We start from the raw sequence: 27,569 nt of genomic DNA, 5'->3' as shown, positions 1-27,569 counted from the left end.
TGATCGGTTGGCCAGTGGCAACTGTAAATCACTTTTACCCACTAGACACAAGCTGGACAATTATACAGTCAACAACTAAGAATATATAGATTTCATGCCAAAAGTTCATCAAAAACAGAGAGCAGCGAAACCGTATGAATTGGACAAAGCATTAAGCCATCCCTTGAGCATCTCCTACTTGAGTTTCAATGTTCCTGCACTTAATCCAATCTATATCTCATAGCCAAATTAACAATAATGCTAGAAAGAAAGAAAGAAAAGCAAATCGATCTGATGAATAAATCAATTCTATTGCATAAGAAGCTGAAAGTAAGCTGAAAGTTACAACTTACAAACAATGTGGTACTTTAACAGAAAAATCAATCAGACATATATTAAGGCATATATAAATGCCTGCAACACCTATGTAATAACTAGTGCAAAGAAATACCACTAAAGCATTACATATATGCCTGCAGAGCCTATGGTTCTACTCTCCATGAAATCAACATCAGCTCTTGATTTCACATAATAAATTCAACATAAAGAATAAAGCATAACAGCAAATACTTTAGTACAATTCTAGAATGTTTAATGATATTATGCCACCTCCTGATTCAATCTACTCTTCAATTTTCTTCTTCCCTTCCTTCATGTACTCCTCCATTTCATTCAACCACAGGTCTGCAAACTCACAATTCTTCCAAGCCTCAAACCATGGCCCTCCCCGAGTATAGTGTATCGCCTTAGGGAAAGTTGTGGAATCATTCTCCACAACCTTGTTATGGCCCTCGAGGAAATTCCAAACAAATGGGATTGATCCAATTTCCTCATCCTCAAGCCACTGAAACCGATGAAGATAGGCACCCGATTCCGTATTCACAACCTCAGGCGTCAAGACCTTGTTCTTTGGATGCCCACAATTGTACAACACCATGGAAGACCAATTCTTCCTTGGATACACTGTCTGCACTGCCCCATCCATTTTTGTTGTCTCTTTTGGGGCATAGTCATGCTGAACACACATAATCGCGTATTTATCATCGATCATGTCCGTCAATTCCTTAAAGTCTGCCAAGTACAGAAAATCACAATCCACAAACAATGCCCAACCCTCATAATTGGCCAAGTAAGGTGTCAGGAACCGAGAAAACGAGAACTCGGTGCTCTCCAATTGGCCTCTTTCACGCCAATATAAACCACTCTTTCTCAGATCTGACTGTTTGATTGGTATGATCTCAACAGGGATCGAGGACCGCTTCAAGATCGAATGCCGACAGACCTCATAGGCAAGATCTTCCTTTGTATCATATCCCACAAAGATCTTGAAGGCTTTCTTCATATCCCCTCCATTATTAGTCACTGTCACTGGGTGAAGCTTCCCATTACTCAGACTCATCTTAGCAGATAATGATAAATGTCACCTCCCACTGTTCAGAATAAGAAAAAGAAGTTCAAATGTTCAGTAAAACAATGAGGTATGAAATACCATGAAAAAAATTGAGCAACAAAAATAAACACAGAGAAACGTAACCCTTTGTTTGGTTTCTGAGAAATTGAAGGAAAAGAAATGAAGGAAAATGTGGATCTTAATGCTTTTTTGTTGCTTGATTTGGCAAAAGATTGGAAATTGAACAAAACCCATTTGTTAAATTCGATTTAATTGCATGGAAANTTCACTGTGAAGCTTCCCATTACTCAGACTCATCTTAGCAGATAATGATAAATGTCACCTCCCACTGTTCAGAATAAGAAAAAGAAGTTCAAATGTTCAGTAAAACAATGAGGTATGAAATACCATGAAAAAAATTGAGCAACAAAAATAAACACAGAGAAACGTAACCCTTTGTTTGGTTTCTGAGAAATTGGAGGAAAAGAAATGAAGGAAAATGTGGATCTTAATGCTTTTTTGTTGCTTGATTTGGCAAAAGATTGGAAATTGAACAAAACCCATTTGTTAAATTCGATTTAATTGCATGGAAAGCTTGATTTTTTGAGTTTTCATTAACCAGAAACCAATGACCCAGACATGTACTTTTCTTTCTTTTTTCCAACAGATTCTGGGTAACCAAACAGAACAAATTGCAAGAATTGGTATGCATGCACTAAATAACTCAGTGATTCCCATTGTTAAAAAAACGAAAAGTATATACAAAAACTAAGAATCATCCAGCAAAACAAATGATAGAGAAATTCAGACAAACAATTAAAACCCACCTTTGGTTGCAGAGAAAATGTGGGAAAAACGAAAAGAAAAGAAAACTTGAACACAATTAATAGCCACAATTTGAGAGAGAGAGAGAGAGAGTATACCCCAAAGATTGGAAATGCAGATCTTCAGAAAAGAAAAATATCCCGTGTCTGTTTCTATTCAGTTATTTGTCTTTCTTGGACTTTCTTCAACTTTGCCGGAAAATTTGGTCCAAGAAATTTCCCTTCTTTTTTTTTTTCTGTTTTTCTTCAATGGCAGAAAGAGTGAAGAGGCATGAGTAAGAGCGTAAATTGAGCTGTGACGTAAAGAGCTCGGGTATATATATACTACAATTAACAATTAATTATTAATTATAAAAGGAATAAAAGGAGACACGGTTTTTTCAATTAACATTTAAAACTTAAAAGCCTTTGATTCTTAAAAAAAAAAAAAAAAAAAGCCTTTGAAGATTGAATACAAATCCCAATAATGCCAGAGACAAACTCAATTAGACACAAATCCAGCTCATGCTTAAGTGTTATTTTGTGATGGTATTGTATAAATTACTTATAAAATTAGGTGTGAATTTAGAATATGTTTGTAGGTAGACTTAATTTGATATACATTTTTTTTAGAATGATGCTAGAGACAAATCTATTAGACACGCAGCATATTATGTAACTTTGTAATTGGTTCACCTTTTTTTTTTAGCAAGTATTTGTGATGGTGTCGATGCGTAGTATGTTAGTGTTGAAATCCAATCATAAATTGCTTATGAAATTGGGTGTAAATTTAGAAAAATTCTTAGGTAATCTCCTCTCACATTCATGATAGATTCCACTATAAATTTACTAAGTGAACTTCATCATAAATGTGAAATGAATGAGTATAATTCTCTGTATTCTAAAATTATCTAAGAATTACTCATGAATTTAGATATGTTTACAGGTGGACTAAATTTTTTTTTTTTTTTTTTTTTGAGAAACAGGTGGGCTAAATTCAATATACCATTTTGTGTGTTTTATTTTATGTTTCATCCACTCATATAATGTGTGTCTATTTTTTTCATTTTAAATTATAATTATTTTATAAAATTAATATTTTAAAAAAATAACAAATTATAACAGGTAGAATATAAAGTAAAACGCTAAAAAAAAATTACATATGAATTGAAGTTTTTATCAAAAAGAAAGAATAAAAGAGGCACCGAACAAAATGCAAGCTCAGCAATAATAAGTTCGCTGCAGGAGACACGGTTTTACAGCTGCATTTGGGATCATGTGCTCACACGTGTCAACGTGACCAACAGGGTAATTGGAAAAACAATAAGCTAAAGCCCATGGTTAATAATACCGGTTTCTCCAGAATCGACACGTGTCAACCGCGTTCTGTTTAAGGACACGCGTCCATATCTTGCCGTGTCATCCAAACAATACCATTTGATTGGGTCGGCAATAAAAATTTTGAACTTTGTCAATGACAAAAAACAATTGGCTAATGGCTATTACCAGATTAGGGAAAAAGATATATCTTAATTCTAATAATCAGTGCATTTTCTATAAAAGAAGATCTTGCATGATAAAAAACTCTACAGAAAACTCTTATAAAAAAAAAAAATCTCTAGAAAACTATGCTTAAAATGTTTTAGGAATTATTTAAATGTATAACTATAATCCATGATTTCTTAATTTTCTTCCATATAAATTTATATCCATGCATGAGTATTATTATTTTTTTCTTCCTAATAGTTAGACCAATAAGATAGGGAGATTTGAATGCTGTTAAAATACAAAACTCTTGATATTAAGTGATATTTAAATTCTTTCTAAAAAAAAAGTTATATTTAAATAGAAATATCAATATTCAATAATAAGCTTAATAGTTTTATATATAATTGAGCATATATTGAAGGTGATGTACAACAGGCTCAAAAATTTTATATTGGTGAGTATGTGACCAGCTAATGAGGTCATTGAATTGAACATTGTGAGACTTATGTATAATAATATAGAGTTTGACATTGCATGCTTAAATATTATTTCAAAACTATGTTCTATAACCTTGTAAATTATAAAAATAATAATAATAATAAAAATAAAAATCTATGTTCTAGAACAACAGAGTCTAGTCTAAGACAGCCTTTCTTATGGGCGCATCAATTGTATTTACTTGACAACAAAAGTGATCTTAATTTCTCACATTTAATATATGCTAAATTTATATGTTTAAACTGAGTTATATTCTCTAAACTTTTCTGAGTCCCTCCTCTAAAAAAAACATGAATTCAATTAACCAATTTTTTTTTTTTTTTTTTTTGGGGAAGGAGAAAACTAAAATGTAGAAATTTGATCAACATTAGGCGCTAAAATTATTATTATTGTTGTTGTTGTTTGTGCAACCTATAAAAATTGTTTGCCCCTACCTACTATACATACTATCATTCTATTAGTTTAGAATATGATCAATTGATATCTTATCTATACTATTAATAAGAGGATTTTATTTGGGTTTCATTATTTTGCGTACTAAAATATCATCACAAAAATTCTTAAACTCTAAAAAATACCCCCATATTTTAGTTAAATAATTTTAAATTTAAAAACACAAACAGATTAAAAGAGTAATTTACTATTTTTTAAAAAGTTATTAAGTTTTAGGCTTTCAAACTTCTATCAACTCTCATGCATATAAATATCCTAAAAATTAAGACACTACCTCTATCTCTTTTTTAAACATTATTTTATTAAACGCAAAATAAAAAAATAAAAAAATAAAAATCTCATTGCACGCGCAAAGCACGTGTGATGAGGCTAATACCATATATGTGTTTGTTATAAGTTCTATGATTCTATCACAAATCAATTGAATTGAGTTCATGCTTTTCTTCTTCATATTGAGTTATTAACACCCACATGAGTTCTAGATAACTCAATTGATAAAGTCTCTGATGGTTGAACCTCTATAAAAAAAAGTTATTAACTCCCACAATACTAATTTCTTAGAAAATCCTTCAAATGATTTAAATAGATTCTTGAAAAGTCACTCATTATCATCAAAAGTAGACGTCGTAGGTTGAAACTCTATAAATAAATAAAAAATGTTATTAACACCCACAATACTAATTTCATAGAAAATCCTTAAAATATTTTAAATAGATCCTTAAATGATCACTCATTATCATAAAAAACAGACGTTATAGGTTGAAACTCTATAAATAAATAAAAAATGTTATTAACACCCACAATACTAATTTTTTAGAAAATCATTCGGATCATTTAAATAAATCCTTGAATGGTCACTCATTTCCACAAAAGTATAATAATTTTAGTTACTATTTTATTTAAAAAAAAAAAAAAAACAGGGAAATATCATTCCAAATTAAATACAACATTCCCACCTAAAAAAGAGAACACCAAGAAACATTATTTATTATAGAGTTCAATTAACAAGTGTCTCGATGTATTGTTTAAGATTGATTTTTTTTAATTATAATCTATGAGTATGAATTTTTTAAATTAATCACAAAATATTCAGTTAAATAATTATTTATTTATTTATTTGCTTATGTTATTTTATAATACAGTAGATTTTATTAAATTCTTCCCTGATCTAGTCCACTTTTGCACACCCATGAACAAAAAACGTTTTACAATAATTCATGAGAAACGGACAACATTACTTTTTTTTTTTTTTCTTTGTATTTACGAGCATTACTTTTAACTTTTTAATTTTTACTATTGTTAATGTCATCCCATTGTAGATTATAATAGATATGCATCAGTTTGAGTGGTTGATATCTGTTTGGCCTCCAAGTGTTGATAAGTACGTTTACATTATTTATCTGTCCTCGTTCGTACTCACAATTCTGCATATGGGCTCACTTATCAGATTTGTCGTCACTTACATTGGGTCCAACTCTTCTTGATATGACGTATTAAGAAAAAATAATATTATCTTCTTGACAATGGCAAAACCAATATATGCTTGGGAGATGGGCTATCAGCTATGGCTTTCAAAGTTCAAACATTTTAACAGTTCAAATTGTACACATGCTTCGGCTTTGGCTTTAGCTTTGGCTTTGGCTTAATTCAGCACTAATATACAGGTGATCCCCAAATAATGTTTTGGTTTCATTGCATTATTATTATTATTATTATTATTATTATTATTATTATTTACGTGTATTACATTATCATTATTAGATAAAATTTATCTACAAAATTGATTATGGTTTAAATAGGTGCGGCTTGATGCATTTGGAAGCTTAAAATGAAAACTGAAATTGAAACTTTTTATATATTTAAATTGGACAAAACTTAGGTACAGTATTTAAGTATTATTCCTTAGGTTTTCCCGTTAAAATTCTGCTATGTAGATTTTTTCTCATGGGATGAGAGTGTATTTTTTAGTTAAGTAGTTACATGGCTGAATCTTAAGAGAAGAGCATAAGGAACAACATTTAAAATACTGTACCTAAGTTTTTTCTATTTAAATATGACTTTAAAAAAATTAAATATTGCCTAAACTCTATTGTTTTGTTTTAGATGTAAAATTATTACTAATTAACATGAACCACGTAAAATTTTTGTTTTTAGAAAGTTTATAAACACAAAAAATTTGATAAAAATTTTCACACCTATTGATGTGGTAGATTGATAATGGTAAGTAAAATAGTGGTGTTAGGTGAGAACTAGTAAAAGTTTGTCAATTCAACTATTGTGAAAAATGTCGTGAATTTTTTTGTGTATTGTTTTTTCTTTTTTTTTTAGAAGTGTTACATTTACAATATTTTTCACAACAAATCCTAAGTGTTAAATTATTACTGGTTCTAATTTGAACCCATAACTGAAATTATTTTTTTACTATCAATAACAACCTATTACTTAAGATTTGTTATAAAAACGCTGTAAAAAATATTGTGAATGTAACTTTTTTTTCTTGTTTTTTATTTGATAAAAAAATATTTTATTTATTGGCTAATATTTAGACTTAATTAATACTATTATAATGAAAGAAATAACTATATTGATTAAAATTTGGGGGCCTTAATTTTTCTACTTAAGGCCTTAGGTGACTGCATCAATTGCTTATACAGTAGATCTGACACCAAGCCTAAGGCTACAACTTTACTTAATAAAATAAACATTTCTACATACTTTAAAAATCTAACAATTGAATTGCATATTCTTTACTCTTGTGGGGCCCGTGGGCCTGGCAGACATAGCCCATCGCGTAGTAAGCCCAAGGCCAATGCCGAGGAGGACTGACCAGCCAAGGCTAAGTTAGACAAAAGCCTCTTTTTCTGACCCACGCCGAGGACCTCTTCGTCCTCGGCATACTAAGGATAATTTTTGGAGGGGACAAGCCCAAAGCAAGCTGTCACATTCGCATTTAATGCATTCACCTAACCCCCCTGACCGCATTAATGGGGATATAACCCCTTGGCAGGATAACATTGATCAGAGTGAACCACTTGAGTACTGATAAGGCCTCTGATGGGACGGACGGCCAGAAGAAAGGCAAATGGATGATCAACAGATGGAAGAAGGGGATAGGAAGATGAAAATTATATAAGAAAAGCAAGTAAAGTAAAACGGAGGAGGGGGAAAAAAGAGAGAACAAAAAGGTCTCCTCGGCCACAGGCTGAGGAGCACTCCCCCATTTGTAAAGAAACTCTTAGTATTTTTATAAAGAAAGTTCATGCATGGTGATCGACGGCCAGCGCCTAAACCTTTAACTCACTCTCTACAAATTTATTGTTTGGGCTTGTTGGGCTGAAAACCCATTCGTATTCAGGGTCAATCCAAACTGAGTCCTTACAATTGGCGCCGTCTGTGGGAAGGATTAGGGAGCTGGCCGGCGCACCAAGCGAGTGTTCTAAGTATTCGTTTTACAATAGGTTGAAAAAAAAAATAGAAGAAGAAAAAAAAAATAGAAAATTTGACAGTGAAAAGAGAAATCTTGATATTATTATTTCATAAATAGAAAGAGTACATATTACAATTAGAGGCTCAGGCAGGCATGTTTTACAAACAAATTTACAAGCTAATACTACCAGCTATTTCTACAATCAGAGGCCCAGGTGGAGCCGCCCTAAGAAAAAACTAGCCGGTGGGAAGTGTCAAGCCGTCCCTCTATTGGTATAAAGAGAATGGGAGAGCTTGACAAGAGGTGGAGAAGGGGAAGGGCAATCATGTTTCCAGGCCACCAACAACTCCCTTCTCGACCAGGCGGAGCTAGAACAAAGAGAGGAGCAGATGCAGGGGCTCCGGGATACCTTCCCCCATGATGTTCCCTCGATTCTCTTCGATCTTCACGAGTGTTAGCTGTTGGAGACGGCAACACTCGAGCACCGCCCATGAGATGAATTCGCACGTCTTCCTCGTCGGGGGTGTGCTCCGAGGAAAGACGTTAGGTTCTCTAACAACACCCCTCTGGGACACCTCGAAGGGCGCCATCGGGGTTACGCCTAGACTCTGCCACACCGAAAGCCTAGTGGGGGCCGCGGCCATACCAGTTTTTGTCAATCCCGGTAACAATTCTGGCGGGGTTGTTAAAAGGGTTTGGGGAGCTGGAAGAGTGTGTTTTTTCTATTTGTGTTGAGAGGTCTATGGATTGTGGGGGAACCATCTCCTCACTTTATATAGCGGTCGGGGGTTGGTGAGAGTTAATTCATGCAGAATTCGAAAAGAGAATTATCAGCTGGGCTAATAATGAAGCTGCCAATTTTCAAGGAGGCCGTAGACCGTTGGACTCATGTTAATTCACGAGGACATTAATGAAGGCACGTTTCGCGCACCGAGGTGTCCAGCGCAGAACACGAACAGATAAAGGGCGCTTCATAAATGAAAAAGATGGGGCCTCGAGCTGGAGGCGAGATCAATGCCACGTGTAAAGATCATAGTCTGACTCAAAGAGGAATCATCTCCAGTAAAGCGGTCTGAGGACAAACCTCTGCTTACAGGAAAATAGAAGTGGTAGACAGAGCCAAGGTATTGCATGGTCCTCGGACCCAAACCTATAGTAAAACTACACACACCATTATACCTGGGTACTAGACAAAACCAAGGTATTGCATGGTCCTCGGACCCAAACCTTTGGGGAAACTAGATACTTACAGGAAAATAGAAGTGGTAGACAGAGCCAAGGTATTGCATGGTCCTCGGACCCAAACCTATGGTAAAACTACACACACCATTATACTTGGGTACTAGACAGAACCAAGGTATTGCATGGTTCTCGGACCCAAACTTTTGGGGAAACTAGATACTTACAGGAAAATAGAAGTGGTAGACAGAGCCAAGGTATTGCATGGTCCTCAGACCCAAACCTATGGTAAAACTACATACACCATTATACCTGGGTACTAGACAGAACCAAGGTATTGCATGGTCCTCGGACCCAAACCTTTGGGGAAACTAGATACTTACAGGAAAATAGAAGTGGTAGACAGAACCAAGGTATTGCATGGTCCTCGGACCCAAACGTATGGTAAAACTACACACACCATTATACCTGGGTACTAGACAAAACCAAGGTATTGCATGGTCCTCGGACCCAAATCTTTGGGGAAACTAGATACTTACAGGAAAATAGAAGTGGTAGACAGAGCCAAAGTATTGCATGGTCCTCGGACCCAAACCTATGGTAAAACTACACACACCATTATACCTGGGTACTAGACAGAACCAAGGTATTGCATGGTCCTCGGACCCAAACCTATGGNTATAATCCATGATTTCTTAATTTTCTTCCATATAAATTTATATCCATGCATGAGTATTATTATTTTTTTCTTCCTAATAGTTAGACCAATAAGATAGGGAGATTTGAATGCTGTTAAAATACAAAACTCTTGATATTAAGTAATATTTAAATTCTTTCTAAAAAAAAAAAGTTATATTTAAATAGAAATATCAATATTCAACAATAAGCTTAATAGTTTTATATATAATTGAGCATATATTGAAGGTGATGTACAACAGGCTCAAAAATTTTATATTGGTGAGTATGTGACCAGCTAAGAAGGTCATTGAATTGAACATTGTGAGACTTATGTATAATAATATAGAGTTTGACATTGCATGCTTAAATATTATTTCAAAACTATGTTCTATAACCTTGTAAATTAAAAAAAAAAAAAAAAAAATCTATGTTCTAGAACAACAGAGTCTAGTCTAAGACAGCCTTTCTTATGGGCGCATCAATTGTATTTACTTGACAACAAAAGTGATCTTAATTTCTCACATTTAATATATGCTAAATTTATATGTTTAAACTGAGTTATATTCTCTAAACTTTTCTGAGTCCTTCCTCTAAAAAAAACATGAATTCAATTAACCAAAATTTTTTTTTTTTTTTTTTGGGAAGGAGAAAACTAAAATGTAGAAATTTGATCAACATTAGGCGCTAAAATTATTATTATTATTGTTGTTGTTGTTGTTGTTGTTGTTTGTGCAACCTATAAAAATTGTTTGCCCCTACCTACTATACATACTATCATTCTATTAGTTTAGAATATGATCAATTGATATCTTATCTATACTATTAATAAGAGGATTTTATTTGGGTTTCATTATTTTGCGTAATAAAATATCATCGCAAAAATTCTTAAACCCTAAAAAATACCCCCATATTTTAGTTAAATAATTTTAAATTTAAAAACACGAACAGATTAAAAGAGTAATTTACTATTTTTTAAAAAGTTATTAAGTTTTAGGCTTTCAAACTTCTATCAACTCTCATGCATATAAATATCCTAAAAATTAGGACACTACCTCTATCTCTTTTTAAACATTATTTTATTAAACGCAAAATTTAAAAAAAAAAAAAAATTCTCATTGCACGCGCAAAGCACGTGTGATGAGGCTAATACCATATATGTGTTTGTTATAAGTTCTATGATTCTATCACAAATCAATTGAATTGAGTTCATGCTTTTCTTCTTCATATTGAGTTATTAACACCCACATGAGTTCTAGATAACTCAATTGATAAAGTCTTTGATGGTTGAAGCTCTATAAAAAAAAAAGTTATTAACTCCCACAATACTAATTTCTTAGAAAATCCTTCAAATCATTTAATTAGATCGTTGAATGGTCACTCATTATCATCAGAAGTAGACGCCATGAGTTGAAACTCTATAAAAAAATAAAAAATAAAAAATTTATTAACACCCACAATACTAATTTCTTAGAAAATCCTTCAAATGATTTAAATAGATTCTTGAAAAGTCACTCATTATCATCAAAAGTAGACGTCGTAGGTTGAAACTCTATAAATAAATAAATAAATGTTATTAACACCCACAATACTAATTTCATAGAAAATCCTTAAAATATTTTAAATAGATCCTTGAATGACCACTCATTATCATAAAAAACAGACATTATAGGTTGAAACTTTATAAATAAATAAAAAATGTTATTAACACCCACAATACTAATTTTTTAGAAAATCATTCGGATCATTTAAATAAATCCTTGAATGGTCACTCATTTCCACAAAAGTATAATAATTTTAGTTACTATTTTATTTATAATAAAAAAAACAGGGAAATATCATTCCAAATTAAATACAACATTCCCACCTAAAAAAGAGAACACCAAGAAACATTATTTATTATAGAGTTCAATTAACAAGTGTCTCGATGTATTGGTTAAGATTGATTTTTTTTAATTATAATCTATGAGTATGTATTTTTAAAAGTAATCACAAAATATTCAGTTAAATAATCATTTATTTATTTATTTGCTTATGTTATTTTATAATACAGTAGATTTTATTAAATTCTTCCCTGATCTAGTCCACTTCTGCACGGAAAAGTCTAGTGCCACAGCCACAATGCACAATTTGTGCCACAACTCGCCACATGGTAAGTTGTGGTTGGTGGAAGAGTGTCTCCACATCACCCTTCCACCAAGTGGGGACACCCTTTCACCAATCACAACTTACCATGTTGCGAGTTGTGGCATAAATTGTGCATTGTGGTTGTGGCACTAGACTTTCTCCTTTTGCACACCCATAAACAAAAAAACGTTTTACAATAATTCATGAGAAACGGACAACATTACTTTTTTCTTCTTCTTTTTTTTTTTTTCTTTTTTTTTGTATTTACGAGCATTACTTTTAACTTTTTAATTTTTACTATTGTTAATGTCATCCCATTGTAGATTATAATAGATATGCATCAGTTTGAGTGGTTGATATCTGTTTGGCCTCCAAGTGTTGATAAGTACGTTTACATTATATATCTGTTCTCGTTCGGACTCACAATTCTGCATATGGGCTCACTTATCAGATTTGTCGTCACTTACATTGAGTCCAACTCTTCTTGATATGACGTATCAAGAAAAAAAAATATTATCTTCTTGACAATGGCGAAACCAATATATGCTTGGGAGATGGGCTATCAGCTATGGCTTTCAAAGTTCAAACATTTTAACAGTTCAAATTGTACATGTTGGAGAAAAAGGTCTAGTCTAATATAGTGAGTCGAGAGCTCATATGAGGACTAGTATATGACCGAGAAGAAGGAGATGGTAAGGGTAAGACCCATCTGGAAGAGGAACCCACAGAAGGAAAAGTGATTACAATCCGAAGAGGTCAACTTCTGTCCGAAGAGGTCACACTCCTCTGACGCGAATAGTAGGGATCAATTGAACGTATAAAAGGTCAAGATGATCTTTCGAGGACTCCTTCTGATCAAGATAAGCTCTGAGACTCTGAGTACACTGGGAGACGATAAGGATGAAGTAATATCAAAAGGGAAAGCTGCTACTACCGTATTTAATGCTCTGAAGCAACTTTTCTGGCCACATTTATGTGGAGAAGACCCCTGAACAGTGTATCCTCACCTACCGCCACTCACACAGAGTTAAAGGAGATGCTTGACATGACATATACTCAAGTAGACTCACGGATGAGGAACAAGTGGACGATGGAGATGAAGAGAATGGAGGTTATATAAAGGCAAGAAGCTCCTAACAAAAAAAAAAAAAAAAAAAACTTTGCTGTAACCCTAAGATTTGTATTCGCCAGATAATCAATAATATAGCTCTTCGGATATCCATTCTTTACGGGCAAATTCATGTTGGCTTGTGCTTAAGGGTTGTGATTCGTTGTTGTCGAACCCATACTTAACCTAGCTCTTTCACTCATACTCTACAAATTCATTGTTTTGGGCTCGGGCCACAAATCCTAACCCTACAGTACACATACTTTGGTTTTGACTTTGGCTTTGGCTTAATTTAGCACTAATATACAGGTGATCCCCAAATAATGTTTTGGTTTCATTGCATTATTATTATTATTATTATTATTATTATTATTATTTACGTGTATTACATTATCATTATTAGACAAAATTTAGCTACAAAATTGATTATGGTTTAAATATGTGCGGCTTGATGCTTTTGGGAGCTTAAAATGAAAACTGAAATTGAAACTTTTTATATATTTAAATTGGGCAAAACTTAGGTACAGTACTTAGGTATTATTCCTTAGGTTTTCCCGTTAAAATTCTGCTATGTAGATTTTTTCTCATGGGATGGGAGTGTATTTTTTAGTTAAATAGTTACATGGCTAAATCTTAAGAGAAAAGCATAAGGAACAACATTTAAAATATTGTACCTAAGTTTTTTCCATTTAAATATGACTTAAAAAAAATTAAATATTGCCTAAACTCTATTGTCTTGTTTTAGATGTAAAATTGTTACTAATTAACATGAACCACGTAAAATTTTTGTTTTTAGAAAGTTTATAAACACAAAAAATTTGATAAAAATTTTCACACCTATTGATGTGATAGATTGATAATGGTAAGTAAAAGAGTGGTGTTAGGTGAGAACTAATAAAAGTTTGTCAATTCAACTATTGTGAAAAATGTCGTGAATTTTTTTGTGTATTGTTCTTTTTTTTTTAGAAGTGTTACATTTACAATATTTTTCACAACAAATCCTAAGTGTTAAATTATTACTGGTTCTAATTTGAACCCATAACTGAAATTATTTTTTTACTATCAATAACAACCTATTACTTAAGATTTTTTATAAAAACGCTGTAAAAAATATTGTGAACGTAACCTTTTTTTCTTGTTTTTTATTTGATAAAAAAATCTTTTATTTATTGGCTAATATTTAGGCTTAATTAATACTATTATAATGAAAGAAATAACCATATTGATTAAAATTTGGGGGCCTTTTTCTACTTAAGGCCTTAGGTGACCGCATCAATTGCTTATATAGTAGATCTGACACTGAGCCTAAGGCTACAACTTTACTTAATAAAATAAACATTTCTACATACTTTAAAAATCTAACAATTGAATTGCATATTCTTTACTCTCTTAATACATAAGTCAAATTTTGTGACAATCGGATATTATTTACTATATGATCTCTAAGTTTATATTTGCTGCATAATTTTAAACTACAAAACTTACAATTTAAAAAATTTATTGATAATAGAGATATTGATCTTTAATTTTCTAAAAATTTTGCAAATATAGAGAATATAAAAAGAAGATATAATCCAATTGTGAATTTGTCAAAATTTATCTCTAATAAAAAAATATTGAGTAAGACTACAATCAATTTTATAACTAAATTTTATTGTCGTTATTATTATTATTGTTGTTGTTGTTGTTGCTACTGCTGCTGCTGCTACTTTTGTATCCCCTAATTTGGGAAAATCTTATTCCTGCTTCTCGGTACGGACGCCAAACCACTAATTTATTATGTTATTTTTTTTTTATTTTTTTTATGAACACCTTAATTTCTTACATAAATTTGAATCCCAATTAAAAACATATTCAATGTTTATTGCTCTTATTACTATTTAGTTCATTTTTGTTATTATTTACGAATCTCATTGCATTTTTTAATACTCTTTATAGATCTCAATGTACTATTTTAATTAACATTTATTTACAATATTTTCAGTAAAAATTTGTTAGTTTCAAGAAAATAAAATAAAAATAAACAAGACTGACCGGCTGTACTGTCTGCTCTTTATTTATTTTTATTTGTTGATAAACAAACCTTGCTCTTTATTTGATTCTTGGATTTTACTAATGTGTGCCCTAAGGGCACACAATAGTATACCATTTTTGGAAAAAAATTTATCAATAATTGAAAAAGTTTTGACAGCTTTTTCAATTCTCGATAAAATTTTTCCAAAAACAGATTTGTTAATGTGTGCCTTAAGGGCATACATTAACCGGACCCTTGATTCTTTTTCGTGGGCTACTCGCTTTCTTCGATGAGGGCTAAATACTCGCTACGTTATTTGATGCCTGTGGCCTGTAGATGTTAGATTTCGTATTTGTAAATAAACTAGCCTTGGCTGCACGTGCAAGGCACATGCTGCCCGTTGAGAAAATTAAAATATATTTTGTGTGTAAAATTGTGAATTTTGGCTCACCTAATTTGATTATATTAAAAAAGAAGTCTAAGAATACAACAAAATATCATAATATTTTCACAATATCTTCATTTTTAGGATCCGAAGAGATTTTATTTTATTTTATTTGAGAGAAATGCTACATTCATAACATTTTTAGAACAAATTATAAATTACAAGTTACTATTGGTTTTAAGCTGATAAAATTGTTATTGTTATTCTCAAAATATTTATTTTTAGTTGTAGTTGGTCACAGTCTCATATTTTATTATTTTATTTTGACTTGTAAAAAATTGACACGTCAATAATTGTGAAAATATTATGAAATTTGTTGTGTCAGTATAACAATATATATACCTGTGGGGCCAGAAAATCAGGCAGCCTCGGCCCACCTCAAACCAGGCCCAGAGGCCCGCGCCGAGGATGCATGTGGGGTCCGAGGATGAAAGCGCGGTGTCCAGCCTCCAAGGAACATATCCGAGGACGACCCTGCCCTCGGACATCCGAGACCTCGGAAGTACACGAGCACCACTCCACCAAAGAGGAGTCTTCTTGAATATCCGAGGAGGAGAGGGGCCAATGCCACGCGTCGGTGACGGGAGCACGGCGAAGGAGCAAGTCTTAGGCGAGCTGTCACCTCCACATTGAATACCCTCAACTAACGTCCTGGCCGCATTAATGAGGATAGGACTCCTGAACAGTGCTGTCTTGGGTGCTGCAACCCATTGGGGAAATGGGGATGCGGCTGATGGGACAGACTCTCAAGTGGTGGCCTGGCTGATCAACGAATGGAGGGTTAGGATCAGTTTAGAGAGTTATATAACGTAAGGAGTCTCTCTTGAAAGGGGGATGGAAAATCTGCATTAAGAAGTACGATAGCGACTTATGTTCTCTGGACCTTTGTAATCAATCTTAAAAGAAATAATAAGAATGCCAAGCTCCGGAAGACAAGTCCGAGGAGCATTATTGTGTACCCCAATTCATGTTTAGGTTGATAAACCCACATGCAACCATGCAAGGTAGTTGCATCCCTTACTAGGGCCTAGTTCTTAAGCCCACTCTCTATAAATTCATTGAAGGGCAAGCTGGGTTTGGGCCCACTCTCTCAACTTGAAGAAGTGCCCAAATCTGGTCCCTACAATACCAGCTTACATAAATATTTAAAAGAAAAAAAAAAAACACAAACTAATTACTAAAAAAAAAAAAAAACTTTAGGCACTGTAGCTACTGTGCCAATTGAATAAACTAAAAGCACTGTATAATAAGTGTTGTAACATTTTCTCAAAATATTTATTTTTAGTTGTGGCTGGTCACAGTCTCATATTTTATTATTTTATTTCGACTTATAAGAAATTGGCACGTCAATAATTGTGAAAATATTGTGAAATTTGTTGTGTCAGTATAACAATATATAAATCAGCTTACATAAATATTTAAAAAAAAAAAAAAAAACACAAACTGATTACCAAAAAAAAAAACTTTAGACACTGTAGCTACCATGCCAGTTGAATAAACCAAAAGCACTACACAATAAATGTTGTAACATTTTCTCAAAACATTTATTTTTAGTTGTGATTAGTCACAGTCTCATATTTATTATTTTATTTCGACTTGTAAGAAATTAACTCATCAATAATTGTGAAAATATTGTGAAATTTGTTATGTCAATGTAACAATATATGTACCAGCTTATATAAATATTTAAAAGAAAAAAAACGATTACTGGAAAAAAAAAAAAAAAAAAAAAACTTTAGGCACTGTAGCTACCGTGCCAGTTGAATAAACAAAAGCACTGCATAATAAGTGTTGTAACATTTTTTAAAATATTTATTTTTAGTTGTGATTAGTCAGTCTCATATTTTATTATTTTATTTCGACTTGTAAAAAATTGACATGTCAATAATTGTGCAAATATTGTGAAATTTGTTGTGTCAGTATAACAATATATATACCAGCTTACATAAATATTTAAAAGAAAAAAAAACCGATTACTCAAAAAAAAAAAATGTAGCTACAGTGTCACTTGGCACTGTAGTTACTGTTCAAACTTGGGAAAAAAAAAAGTGGCTCTCGAAACAAAACACTGTAGCTATAGTGATTTAGCGCATTTGTGATTTTTTATATATATAGATTTATTTTCAATTGTTATTGGTTACAGTTTCATATTTTATTATTTTATTTTGACTTATAAGAAATTGACACCTGTGAACATATTATGAAATTTGCTGTGCTAGTATAACAATATATATATATTATATAAAGGAAAAAAAGTACAAACGGAAGACTAAAAAAAAAAAATGTTGCTACTGTAGCTACAGTGCCGTTTGGTACTGTAGCTACTGTTCAAAACTTAAAAAAAAGAAAAAAAGAAAAAAAAAAAAGTGGCTCACCAAAATGGCATTGTAGATGAACAGTGCAAAAACACTGAATGAACAATGCTAAAACACTAAAGTGGTAATGAAATTGACATCTCAATAATTGTGAAAATATTGTGAAATTTGTTTTGTTAGTATAACAATATATATAAAAGGGAAAAAAAAGTACAAACGGAAGACTAAAAAAAAAAAAAGTGTAGCTACTGCAACTACAGTGCCGCTTGGATCTGTAGCTACTGTTCAAAAAAAAAAAGACAAAGTGGCTCACCAAAATGACACTGTAAATGAACAGTGCAAACTGTAGCAGCATTGTTGCTTTTCACAAAACATTTATTTTCAGTTGTGATTGGTCACAAGTTCATATTTTATTATTTATTATTTATTATTTTATTTTCACTTATAATAATTGATACTTTAATAGTTATGAAAATATTGCAAAATTTGTTGTGTCAGTATAACAATATATGTAAAAGGAAAAAAAAAAAAAAGGAAGACTGAAAAAAAAAAAACGGAAGACTGAAAAAAAGAAGAAGAGAAAAAGACAAAGTGCTCACCAAAGCACTGTTTCCGTTACAGTAATTGCACAGTACAAACACGCTGGGTGTAGAGTACGGAGTACCAAAGAAATGCAGCGGCTTAGTCGCTTTTTAAATATAGAGATAATTGGGACGCTGAGTTTTCATCAATAAATTAAGTTAGCACGTGAAGATCCTATTTCGACGGACAGCAACTTAGTGCACCTCCACCGACACAACTATTAGCGCATCTTCGGTTTATTTTTACTTTGAAATTATTCTTGTTATTATTTATGAATTTTACTATATTTTTTGGGTATTATTTATAAGTTTTACTGTACTATTCAATTAATTTTTATATTTATCTACAAAAAAAATTTAATTTCAGTTAAATAAATTGTTTTCAGACGGACACTATATTATAACTAATGAATAGTACTTGCCTAATTGTGTACTATTTTTACTCCTAAGTTTTATAGACATTGATAATCAGTTGGACAAAGTTTGATTAGAACATTCTCATCAATAATTGTAAAAATTTTAGCATTTAAAATCTAAAAACACTACTTTTACAATTTTAACACCTCATTTTACAATATACCATATATCAAACATTCTATTTTTTGTACAACTTCATTTAAATATTCTTTCTTTAATATTTTTATTCATGTTATTATTATTATTTCTCACTCTCCCTCTGTCTCTCTCTCCCACTGTCTCTCCATCTTTCTCAACCCACGGCACAACCCACACCCACGGCTTGCCACTACTAGCCACCACGGCAGCCCATCCTCACCATAAAACCCACCACCCACCCACCCCGATCTCAACCCCAACCAAAAGCCACCGCCACCCATACCCAACTTAACCTAACTAAACCCATGACCCATCACCATCCATGGCCAAAAACCCATCACCAAAACCACACCCACGGCCAAACACCACCGTCCACAACCACCAAAATCACAAACAAAAACAAAAACAAACCCAAAATCAAATCACAAACCCAAACCATAAAACTCATACCCACCCACCATCAACCACCACTAGTCCACAGCAAAAAACCATCAAACAAATACCCACCACCACCGGCCCACCACAAACCATACCCATCAAAAACCAAATCACAAACCCACCACCCAAAATCAAATCACAAACCCACCAAAATATGCCCAAATTGAAACCCAGGGCATGAGAGATAGATAATCATAGATCTGAACCGGTGAGGGCGAGTGGGAGGGTGAATTGGAGACAACGGCGACTTGGCGACGTTGCGGCCAAAGAGTAGAGAGATCGGCGACGTGCTAGCGATGTTACAGACGAAGAGTAGAGAGATCGAGTGACTGAGAGCAGAGAGATCTGCGATGTGCTAGCGATGTTGCAAATGAAGAGCTAGCAACGTGCAGACGAAGAGCTGTTATTGATCGGCGACGTGCAAAGATCGGCAATGAGCAGAGATCGGCGACGAGCACAACAGACCATGAACCACGGAGAGAGAAGAGAGAACAAAGAACAGAGAACAAAGATGAAAGAAGTGAAAGAGGAAAGAGAATGAGAAATGAGAAAGAGCCGTTGGGTCAGTAAAAAACAATTTTTTCTTTTACAATACAGCTACAGTGTGTTTTCAACAATGAGAGTGCACTGTAGCAAGATTGTAAATTTTATAGCATATACAAGTTTTGATGGAATGGGTTTTTTGGGTTTCAGATGCTAAAAAAATAGCATTTATAGCATTTGAGAGTGTTGATGAGAATGCTCTTATAACCTGTATAAATTTTGACAAATTCATTATTAAATTACATTTTTTAAATATTATTTGTAGTTGCAAAATTTTCAAAAGATCAAATATTAATAACTATGTCATCAATCAATTGTTTAAATTGAAAATTTTTTGTAATATAACATCATGTATAAAAAATAAGTTTATGGATCATATAATAAATAATTTCTGATTAGCACAAAAGTTAACATGTGTGTTAAGTGTTAAGAGCGTAAAAAACATGCAATCCAATGATTATATTTTCAAAATATGTAGTAATGATAATTTTTAAAAGGAAGTTGCAGTTTTAAGTTATAGTCAAGTTTGTAACCAAATTTTGTCATAATAAATTTAAGTACACGCATAATTTGATAACAAATTTCACACTTGGTGACAAGCTGTTAATAATTTTTTTTTAAAAAAATGTTAGTAATGAGCTTAAATAAGAACTAATAAAAAGTCAAATCAACTCAAATATTATTGTAAAACTAGTGTGTAATCCTGTGCATATGCACGGTACATTTAAAAACAATCACAATTATATATATAAACTGTTTTCTTATTGATTATGAATTAAAAAACAAATTGAAATTAACATTTAGAATAATAAACATAAAAATAGAATTAGTCATGCCAAGACAACATTTCCTAAGGGACCAATCCCTTCACCGAAATAACTTGGAAAAGAGTTTGACAAAGATCATCTTGCTAAGACATGTAGCTTTGTTAGTGTTTCTATACACCCAATTAAACTCCAGCCGGTCAAATCTTGCATATAGCAATCTGACTTCAACAACAAAATTAACAGCTCTCTAGTGCACTAATTTGGATTTATTGATCACTACCTCAACTCAAATTTTGAAATTACCCTCAATTACCACATTCTAAAGCTACTTTTGACCTGCTAATTCCACTGCCCACAAAAAAGCTTTGGCTTCCACTTGAATAGGGACCGTAGTATTCACTTTTTTTGAGAAGGCGAATAAGCTACACTTTAAGCCACATTCCATGGGTGAATCTAGGAGCTATGCTTCATACATGATTTTGATATCAAGTTCAACATGACATAAAATGACCATGAATGACAACATTCAGGAGAAAAAGTTTTGTCTTCAATAATTTAAAACTCAGATCTTGCCTTGAACTATGGACAATGACAATGCCTCAAAAGTCAAGGTTAAGTTATTTACATTTGATTTGTGAAGCTTAAGGTCAACGATACAATTATCAAATGACATGCACTCACTATTATCCTTTGGCTCACAAATCAAACTTTAAATTATCTTCTCTCTCAACCATGGCATTCACCCACTATTATATTATGCTACATGATTCTCATATGAAATATTTCCAGATTCATTCATATATGAATCTTCCAAACCAAAATTCGCTCAGAATTAAGACAAATAAATAGCTTTCGTTGAGTGCTTTCATTTGTTCCACTATATTTTCTACTATATGATACCATTGTTTCTAGTAATGCTTAGCTTCATTAAAAGTCACACATAACTAAGTATATACTTTGAAGAGCATTACAAACTATGAAAACAAAAAAAAAAAACAAAAAAAACTATTATAGAAGCTTGTAAACTAAACAAATTTCTTTGAAAATGGGCTGAATTTATAATTTTCCCTTTTTTTTTTTTTTTGGTTTGTTTGTTTTTGGATTTGATCTTTTCAAAGATAAGTAAACAACACTCATATGGATGCTATATTTTAGCTATTGATGAATATTTACCGATTTTTGAGTGCCATCCCCATATTGGATCTAAGTAAATACCATCTCTCTATATTTACCTATTGAGAAACTAAATATATTTTAAATTTTTAATCGATAAATCTCATCTACCTAACTTTATAAAAAACTTGTATTAAAGTCTGGTCATTGTTACTAATTGTATAACTAAATTCAACTATATATTTTTCATTATTATAGATCTTATCTCATGCAGTATGAAAAATTTCAAGAAATACCACTTTCAACTTAGTGTCTCCAAAAATAAGTCATGTACATTGGACTTGGAAGAAAAAGAACTACTGGTCTTGCCCAATCATACCCTTATATTCTTACCACAAATAATTGGATTACTGGCTTTGTTTATTGTTGAGATGCAACCCAAAACAAAAAGGCATACGACAACAACAAAATTAATAATAAATAAAATCTCCAAATAGCATTTATAAGAAGTATTGTTTCCAAAAGCCATATTTTTCAAATTCGTATGGTTGCTTGTTTTGATCCTCATACGGGATTTAAGTTTCATTTATACATTTCAATGTTGATATTGTTAAATTCAATGGTTAGTTATGAAGCAAAAGAGTTTTAACCGTAAAAAAAAAAATAAAAAAAAAAAAAAAAAAAGGGTGAGAAAAGGAATTGACAATGTTTCATAAGTCAATGAATATGAATAGAAAAGGGGTTGCAGCTGAGTTTACTTACAAATCTGTTTGTTGTGAATTGGGGGTTGCCGATGTGTATTAGGTGTTAATGTATTATTTATTTTGGCACAATTTTTTTTTTTTAAAAAAACTTAGATAGGACACATGGTGCAAAATTGAGAATCCAATTAACTCCCATGACCCAAAAAAAAAAAAAAAAAGACACATGGCGCAAATTGAGAATTTAATTGAAATCTAATTGGATTTTCTCTGAGATTCACCTATTATATATATATATATATATAGATTGGACTCGTCGTTTTCTATTCTAAATTAACTCATTTGGCACAAAAATTAAAAAAACTTCAATTAGATGGAACATGTGCCGTAAAATTAGACTCTAATTGTAATCCAATTTTTACATTGAACTAACTAACTTGGTTCAAAAATTAAAAAGTTTTGATTAGATAGGACACATGGCACAAAATTAGACTCTAATTGAATTTCAATTTAAAATCTAATTGGATTTTCTCTCAGCTTTACTTATTAATATATATATATATATAGATGTGTTATAAACTTGAATTGTTTTTAGTTCTACAAAGAAAAATGCTCATAAATATAAAATCATTCAAAATTTATGTTTTTTATGGTTTACTTTCATTGAACTCCTCGTTTTTTATACTAAATTAACTCATTTGGTACAAAAATTAAAAAACTTAGATTAGATGAGACACATATAGCAAATTTAAACTCTAATTGAAATCCAATTTTTACATTGAATTAACTCACTTGGCACAAAAATCTAAAACTTAGATTAGATAAGACACATGACGCAAAATTAGACTCTAATTGAATTCCAATTTGAAATCTAATTGGATTTTCTCTCATGTTTATCTATTATTATATATATAGAATTGTTGAGTATGTAGAATTTCTCATATACTAAATTGTAATTTATAGCCTTAACATCGATAATATTTTTTATTTTGTTTTTTAAAATTTTGGTTTTGTTTTTCTTCGATAGCATGATCACTGACCTTTCTCTCACTTTTTTTAAAAGAAAATTAATTATTTCATAGGGAAAAAAAAAAAAAAAAGAGGTTTAGATCAATCCTAAATCTCGTCTAACCGAACAAAAACAAGAATCTCTCAAGAATCCAGCCAACTCCTATTCAAACCCCAAAATTTGAAACATCAATCGACTCTTCACACTTGGCGGCCCAACTCTCTGAGCTCCTCGGCCGAAACCCCAACTCTCACAGCCATTCTTGGTGGCCCAAAACCCTGCCAAGATTCCATAGACAGACTTCATCCCTGCCACCAATCCAAAACATCCTTGAGAGAGAGAGAGAGAGAGAGAGAGAGAGAGAGAGAGAGAAACCCAGGGCATGAGAGATAGATAATCATAGATCTGAACCGGTGAGGGCGAGTGGGAGGGTGAATTGGAGACAACGGCGACCTGGCGACGTTGCAGCCAAAGAGTAGAGAGATCGGCGACGTGCTAGCGATGTTACAGACGAAGAGCAGAGAGATCGAGTGACTGAGAGCAGAGAGATCTGCGATGTGCTAGCGATGTTGCAAATGAAGAGCTAGCAACGTGCAGACAAAGAGCTGTTATTGATCGGCAACGTGCAAAGATCGGCAATGAGCAGAGATCGGCGACGAGCACAACAGACCATGAACCACGGAGAGAGAAGAGAGAACAAAGAACAGAGAACAAAGATGAAAGAAGTGAAAGAGGAAAGAGAATGAGAAATGAGAAAGAGCCGTTGGGTCAGTAAAAAACAATTTTTTCTTTTACAATACAGCTACAGTGTGTTCTCAACAATGAGAGTGCACTGTAGCAAGATTGTAAATTTTATAGCATATACAAGTTTTGATGGAATGGGTTTTTTGGGTTTCAGATGCTAAAAAAATAGCATTTATAGCATTTGAGAGTGTTGATGAGAATGCTCTTATAACCTGTATAAATTTTGACAAATTCATTATTAAATTACATTTTTTAAATATTATTTGTAGTTGCAAAATTTTCAAAAGATCAAATATTAATAACTATGTCATCAATCAATTGTTAAAATTGAAAATTTTTTGTAATATAACATCATGTATAAAAAATAAGTTTATGGATCATATAATAAATAATTTCCGATTAGCACAAAAGTTAACATGTGTGTTAAGTGTTAAGAGCGTAAAAAACATGCAATCCAATGATTATATTTTCAAAATATGTAGTAATGATAATTTTTAAAAGGAAGTTGCAGTTTTAAGTTATAGTCAAGTTTGTAACCAAATTTTGTCATAATAAATTTAAGTACACGCATAATTTGATAACAAATTTCACACTTGGTGACAAGCTGTTAATAATTTTTTTTTAAAAAAATGTTAGTAATGAGCTTAAATAAGAACTAATAAAAAGTCAAATCAACTCAAATATTATTGTAAAACTAGTGTGTAATCCTGTGCATATGCACCGTACATTTAAAAACAATCACAATTATATATATAAACTGTTTTCTTATTGATTATGAATTAAAAAACAAATTGAAATTAACATTTAGAATAATAAACATAAAAATAGAATTAGTCATGCCAAGACAACATTTCCTAAGGGACCAATCCCTTCACCGAAATAACTTGAAAAAGAGTTTGACAAAGACCATCTTGCTAAGACATGTAGCTTTGTTAGTGTTTCTATACACCCAATTAAACTCCAGCCAGTCAAATCTTGCATATAGCAATCTGACTTCAACAACAAAATTAACAGCTCTCTAGTGCACTAATTTGGATTTATTGATCACTACCTCAACTCAAATTTTGAAATTACCCTCAAATACCACATTCTAAAACTACTTTTGACCTGCTAATTCCACTGCCCACAAAAAAGCTTTGGCTTCCACTTGAATAGGGACCGTAGTATTCACTTTTTTTGAGAAGGCGAATAAGCTACACTTTAAGCCACATTCCATGGGTGAATCTAGGAGCTATGCTTCATACATGATTTTGATATCAAGTTCAACATGACATAAAATGACCATGAATGACAACATTCAGGAGAAAAAGTTTTGTCTTCAATAATTTAAAACTCAGATCTTGCCTTGAACTATGGACAATGACAATGCCTCAAAAGTCAAGGTTAAGTTATTTACATTTGATTTGTGAAGCTTAAGGTCAAAGATACAATTATCAAATGACATGCACTCACTATTATCCTCTGGCTCACAAATCAAACTTTAAATTATCTTCTCTCTCAACCATGGCATTCACCCACTATTATATTATGCTACATGATTCTCATATGAAATATTTCCAGATTCATTCATATATGAATCTTCCAAACCAAAATTCGCTCAGAATTAAGACAAATAAATAGCTTTCGTTGAGTGCTTTCATTTGTTCCACTATATTTTCTACTATATGATACCATTGTTTCTAGTAATGCTTAGCTTCATTAAAAGTCACACATAACTAAGTATATACTTTGAAGAGCATTACAAACTATGAAAACAAAAAAAAAAAACAAAAAAAAAAACTATTATAGAAGCTTGTAAACTAAACAAATTTCTTTGAAAATGGGCTGAATTTATAATTTTCCTTTCTTTTTCTTTTTTTTTGGTTTGTTTGTTTTTGGATTTGATCTTTTCAAAGATAAGTAACAACACTCATATGGCATGCTATATTTTAGCTATTGATGAATATTTACCGATTTTGAGTGCCATCCCCCATATTGGATCTAAGTAAATACCATCTCTCTATATTTACCTATTGAGAAACTAAATATATTTTAAATTTTTAATCGATAAATCTCATCTACCTAACTTTATAAAAAACTTGTATTAAAGTCTGGTCATTGTTACTAATTGTATAACTAAATTCAACTATATATTTTTTTTCATTATAGATCTTATCTCATGCAGTATGAAAAATTTCAAGAAATACCACTTTCAACTTAGTGTCTCCAAAAAATAAGTCATGTACATTGGACTTGGAAGAAAAAGAACTACTGGTCTTGCCCAATCATACCCTTATATTCTTACCACAAATAATTGGATTACTGGCTTTGTTTATTGTTGAGATGCAACCCAAAACAAAAAAGGCATACGACAACAACAAAATTAATAATAAATAAAATCTCCAAATAGCATTTATAATGAAGTATTGTTTCCAAAAGCCATATTTTTCAAATTCGTATGGCTGCTTGTTTTGATCCTCATACGGGATTTAAGTTTCATTTATACATTTCAATGTTGATATTGTTAAATTCAATGGTTAGTTATGAAGCAAAAGAGTTGTTAACCGTAAAAAAAAAAAAAAAAAAAAAAAAAAAAAGTGAGAAAAGGAATTGACAATGTTTCATAAGTCAATGAATATGAATAGAAAAGGGGTTGCAGCTGAAGTTTACTTTACAAATCTGTTTGTTGTGAATTGGGGGTTGCCGGTGTGTATTAGGTGTTAATGTATTATTTATTTTGGCACAATTTTTTTTTTTTAAAATTTAGATAGCACATGGTGCAAATTGAGAATCCAATTAACTCACATGACCCAAAAAAAAAAAAAAGACACATGGCGCAAATTGAGAATTTAATTGAAATTTAATTGGATTTTCTCTGAGATTCACCTATTATTATTATTATTATTATTATTATTATATATTTATATATATATATATATATATATATAGATTGGACTCGTCGTTTTCTACTCTAAATTAACTCATTTGGCACAAAAATTAAAAAAACTTCATTAGATGGAACATGTGCCGTAAAATTAAACTCTAATTGAAATCCAATTTTTACATTGAACTAACTAACTTGGTTCAAAAATTAAAAACTTTTTGATTAGATGGGACACGTGGCATAAAATTAGACTCTAATTGAATTTCAATTTAAAATCTAATTGGATTTTCTCTCAGCTTTACTTATAAATATATATATATATATATATATAGATGAGTTACAAACTTGAATTGT

General features: G+C 31.8%; 1 protein-coding gene across 2 annotated transcripts; it reads right to left on the bottom strand.

Annotated features, from left to right (window-relative positions):
- Window positions 1–271: 271 nt before the first annotated feature.
- On the bottom strand, window positions 272–2,785 carry LOC112025824 (protein CDI). 2 transcript variants are annotated; one of them, XM_065765310.1, is made up of 2 exons: window positions 2,293–2,487; window positions 272–1,409 (listed from the first exon to the last, which is right to left on the bottom strand). In XM_065765310.1, exon 2 carries the CDS (start codon window positions 1,376–1,378, stop codon window positions 602–604), a length of 777 nt encoding a protein of 258 aa, XP_065621382.1. In that variant the 5' UTR covers window positions 1,379–1,409; window positions 2,293–2,487; the 3' UTR covers window positions 272–601. The 2 variants fall into 2 exon arrangements, 1 of the variants encoding a protein (XP_065621382.1); XR_010625731.1 differs by lacking the exon at window positions 272–1,409 and adding an exon at window positions 1,656–1,718 and having other exon boundaries at window positions 2,293–2,785.
- Between the last annotated feature and the right edge of the window lie 24,784 nt (window positions 2,786–27,569).

This window comes from Quercus suber, unplaced genomic scaffold, assembly GCF_002906115.3.
Source record: "Quercus suber isolate HL8 unplaced genomic scaffold, Cork oak 2.0 scaffold_620, whole genome shotgun sequence".
NCBI classification, from domain to species: domain Eukaryota; kingdom Viridiplantae; phylum Streptophyta; class Magnoliopsida; order Fagales; family Fagaceae; genus Quercus; species Quercus suber.
This window is presented reverse-complemented; position numbering and strand designations above follow the sequence as displayed.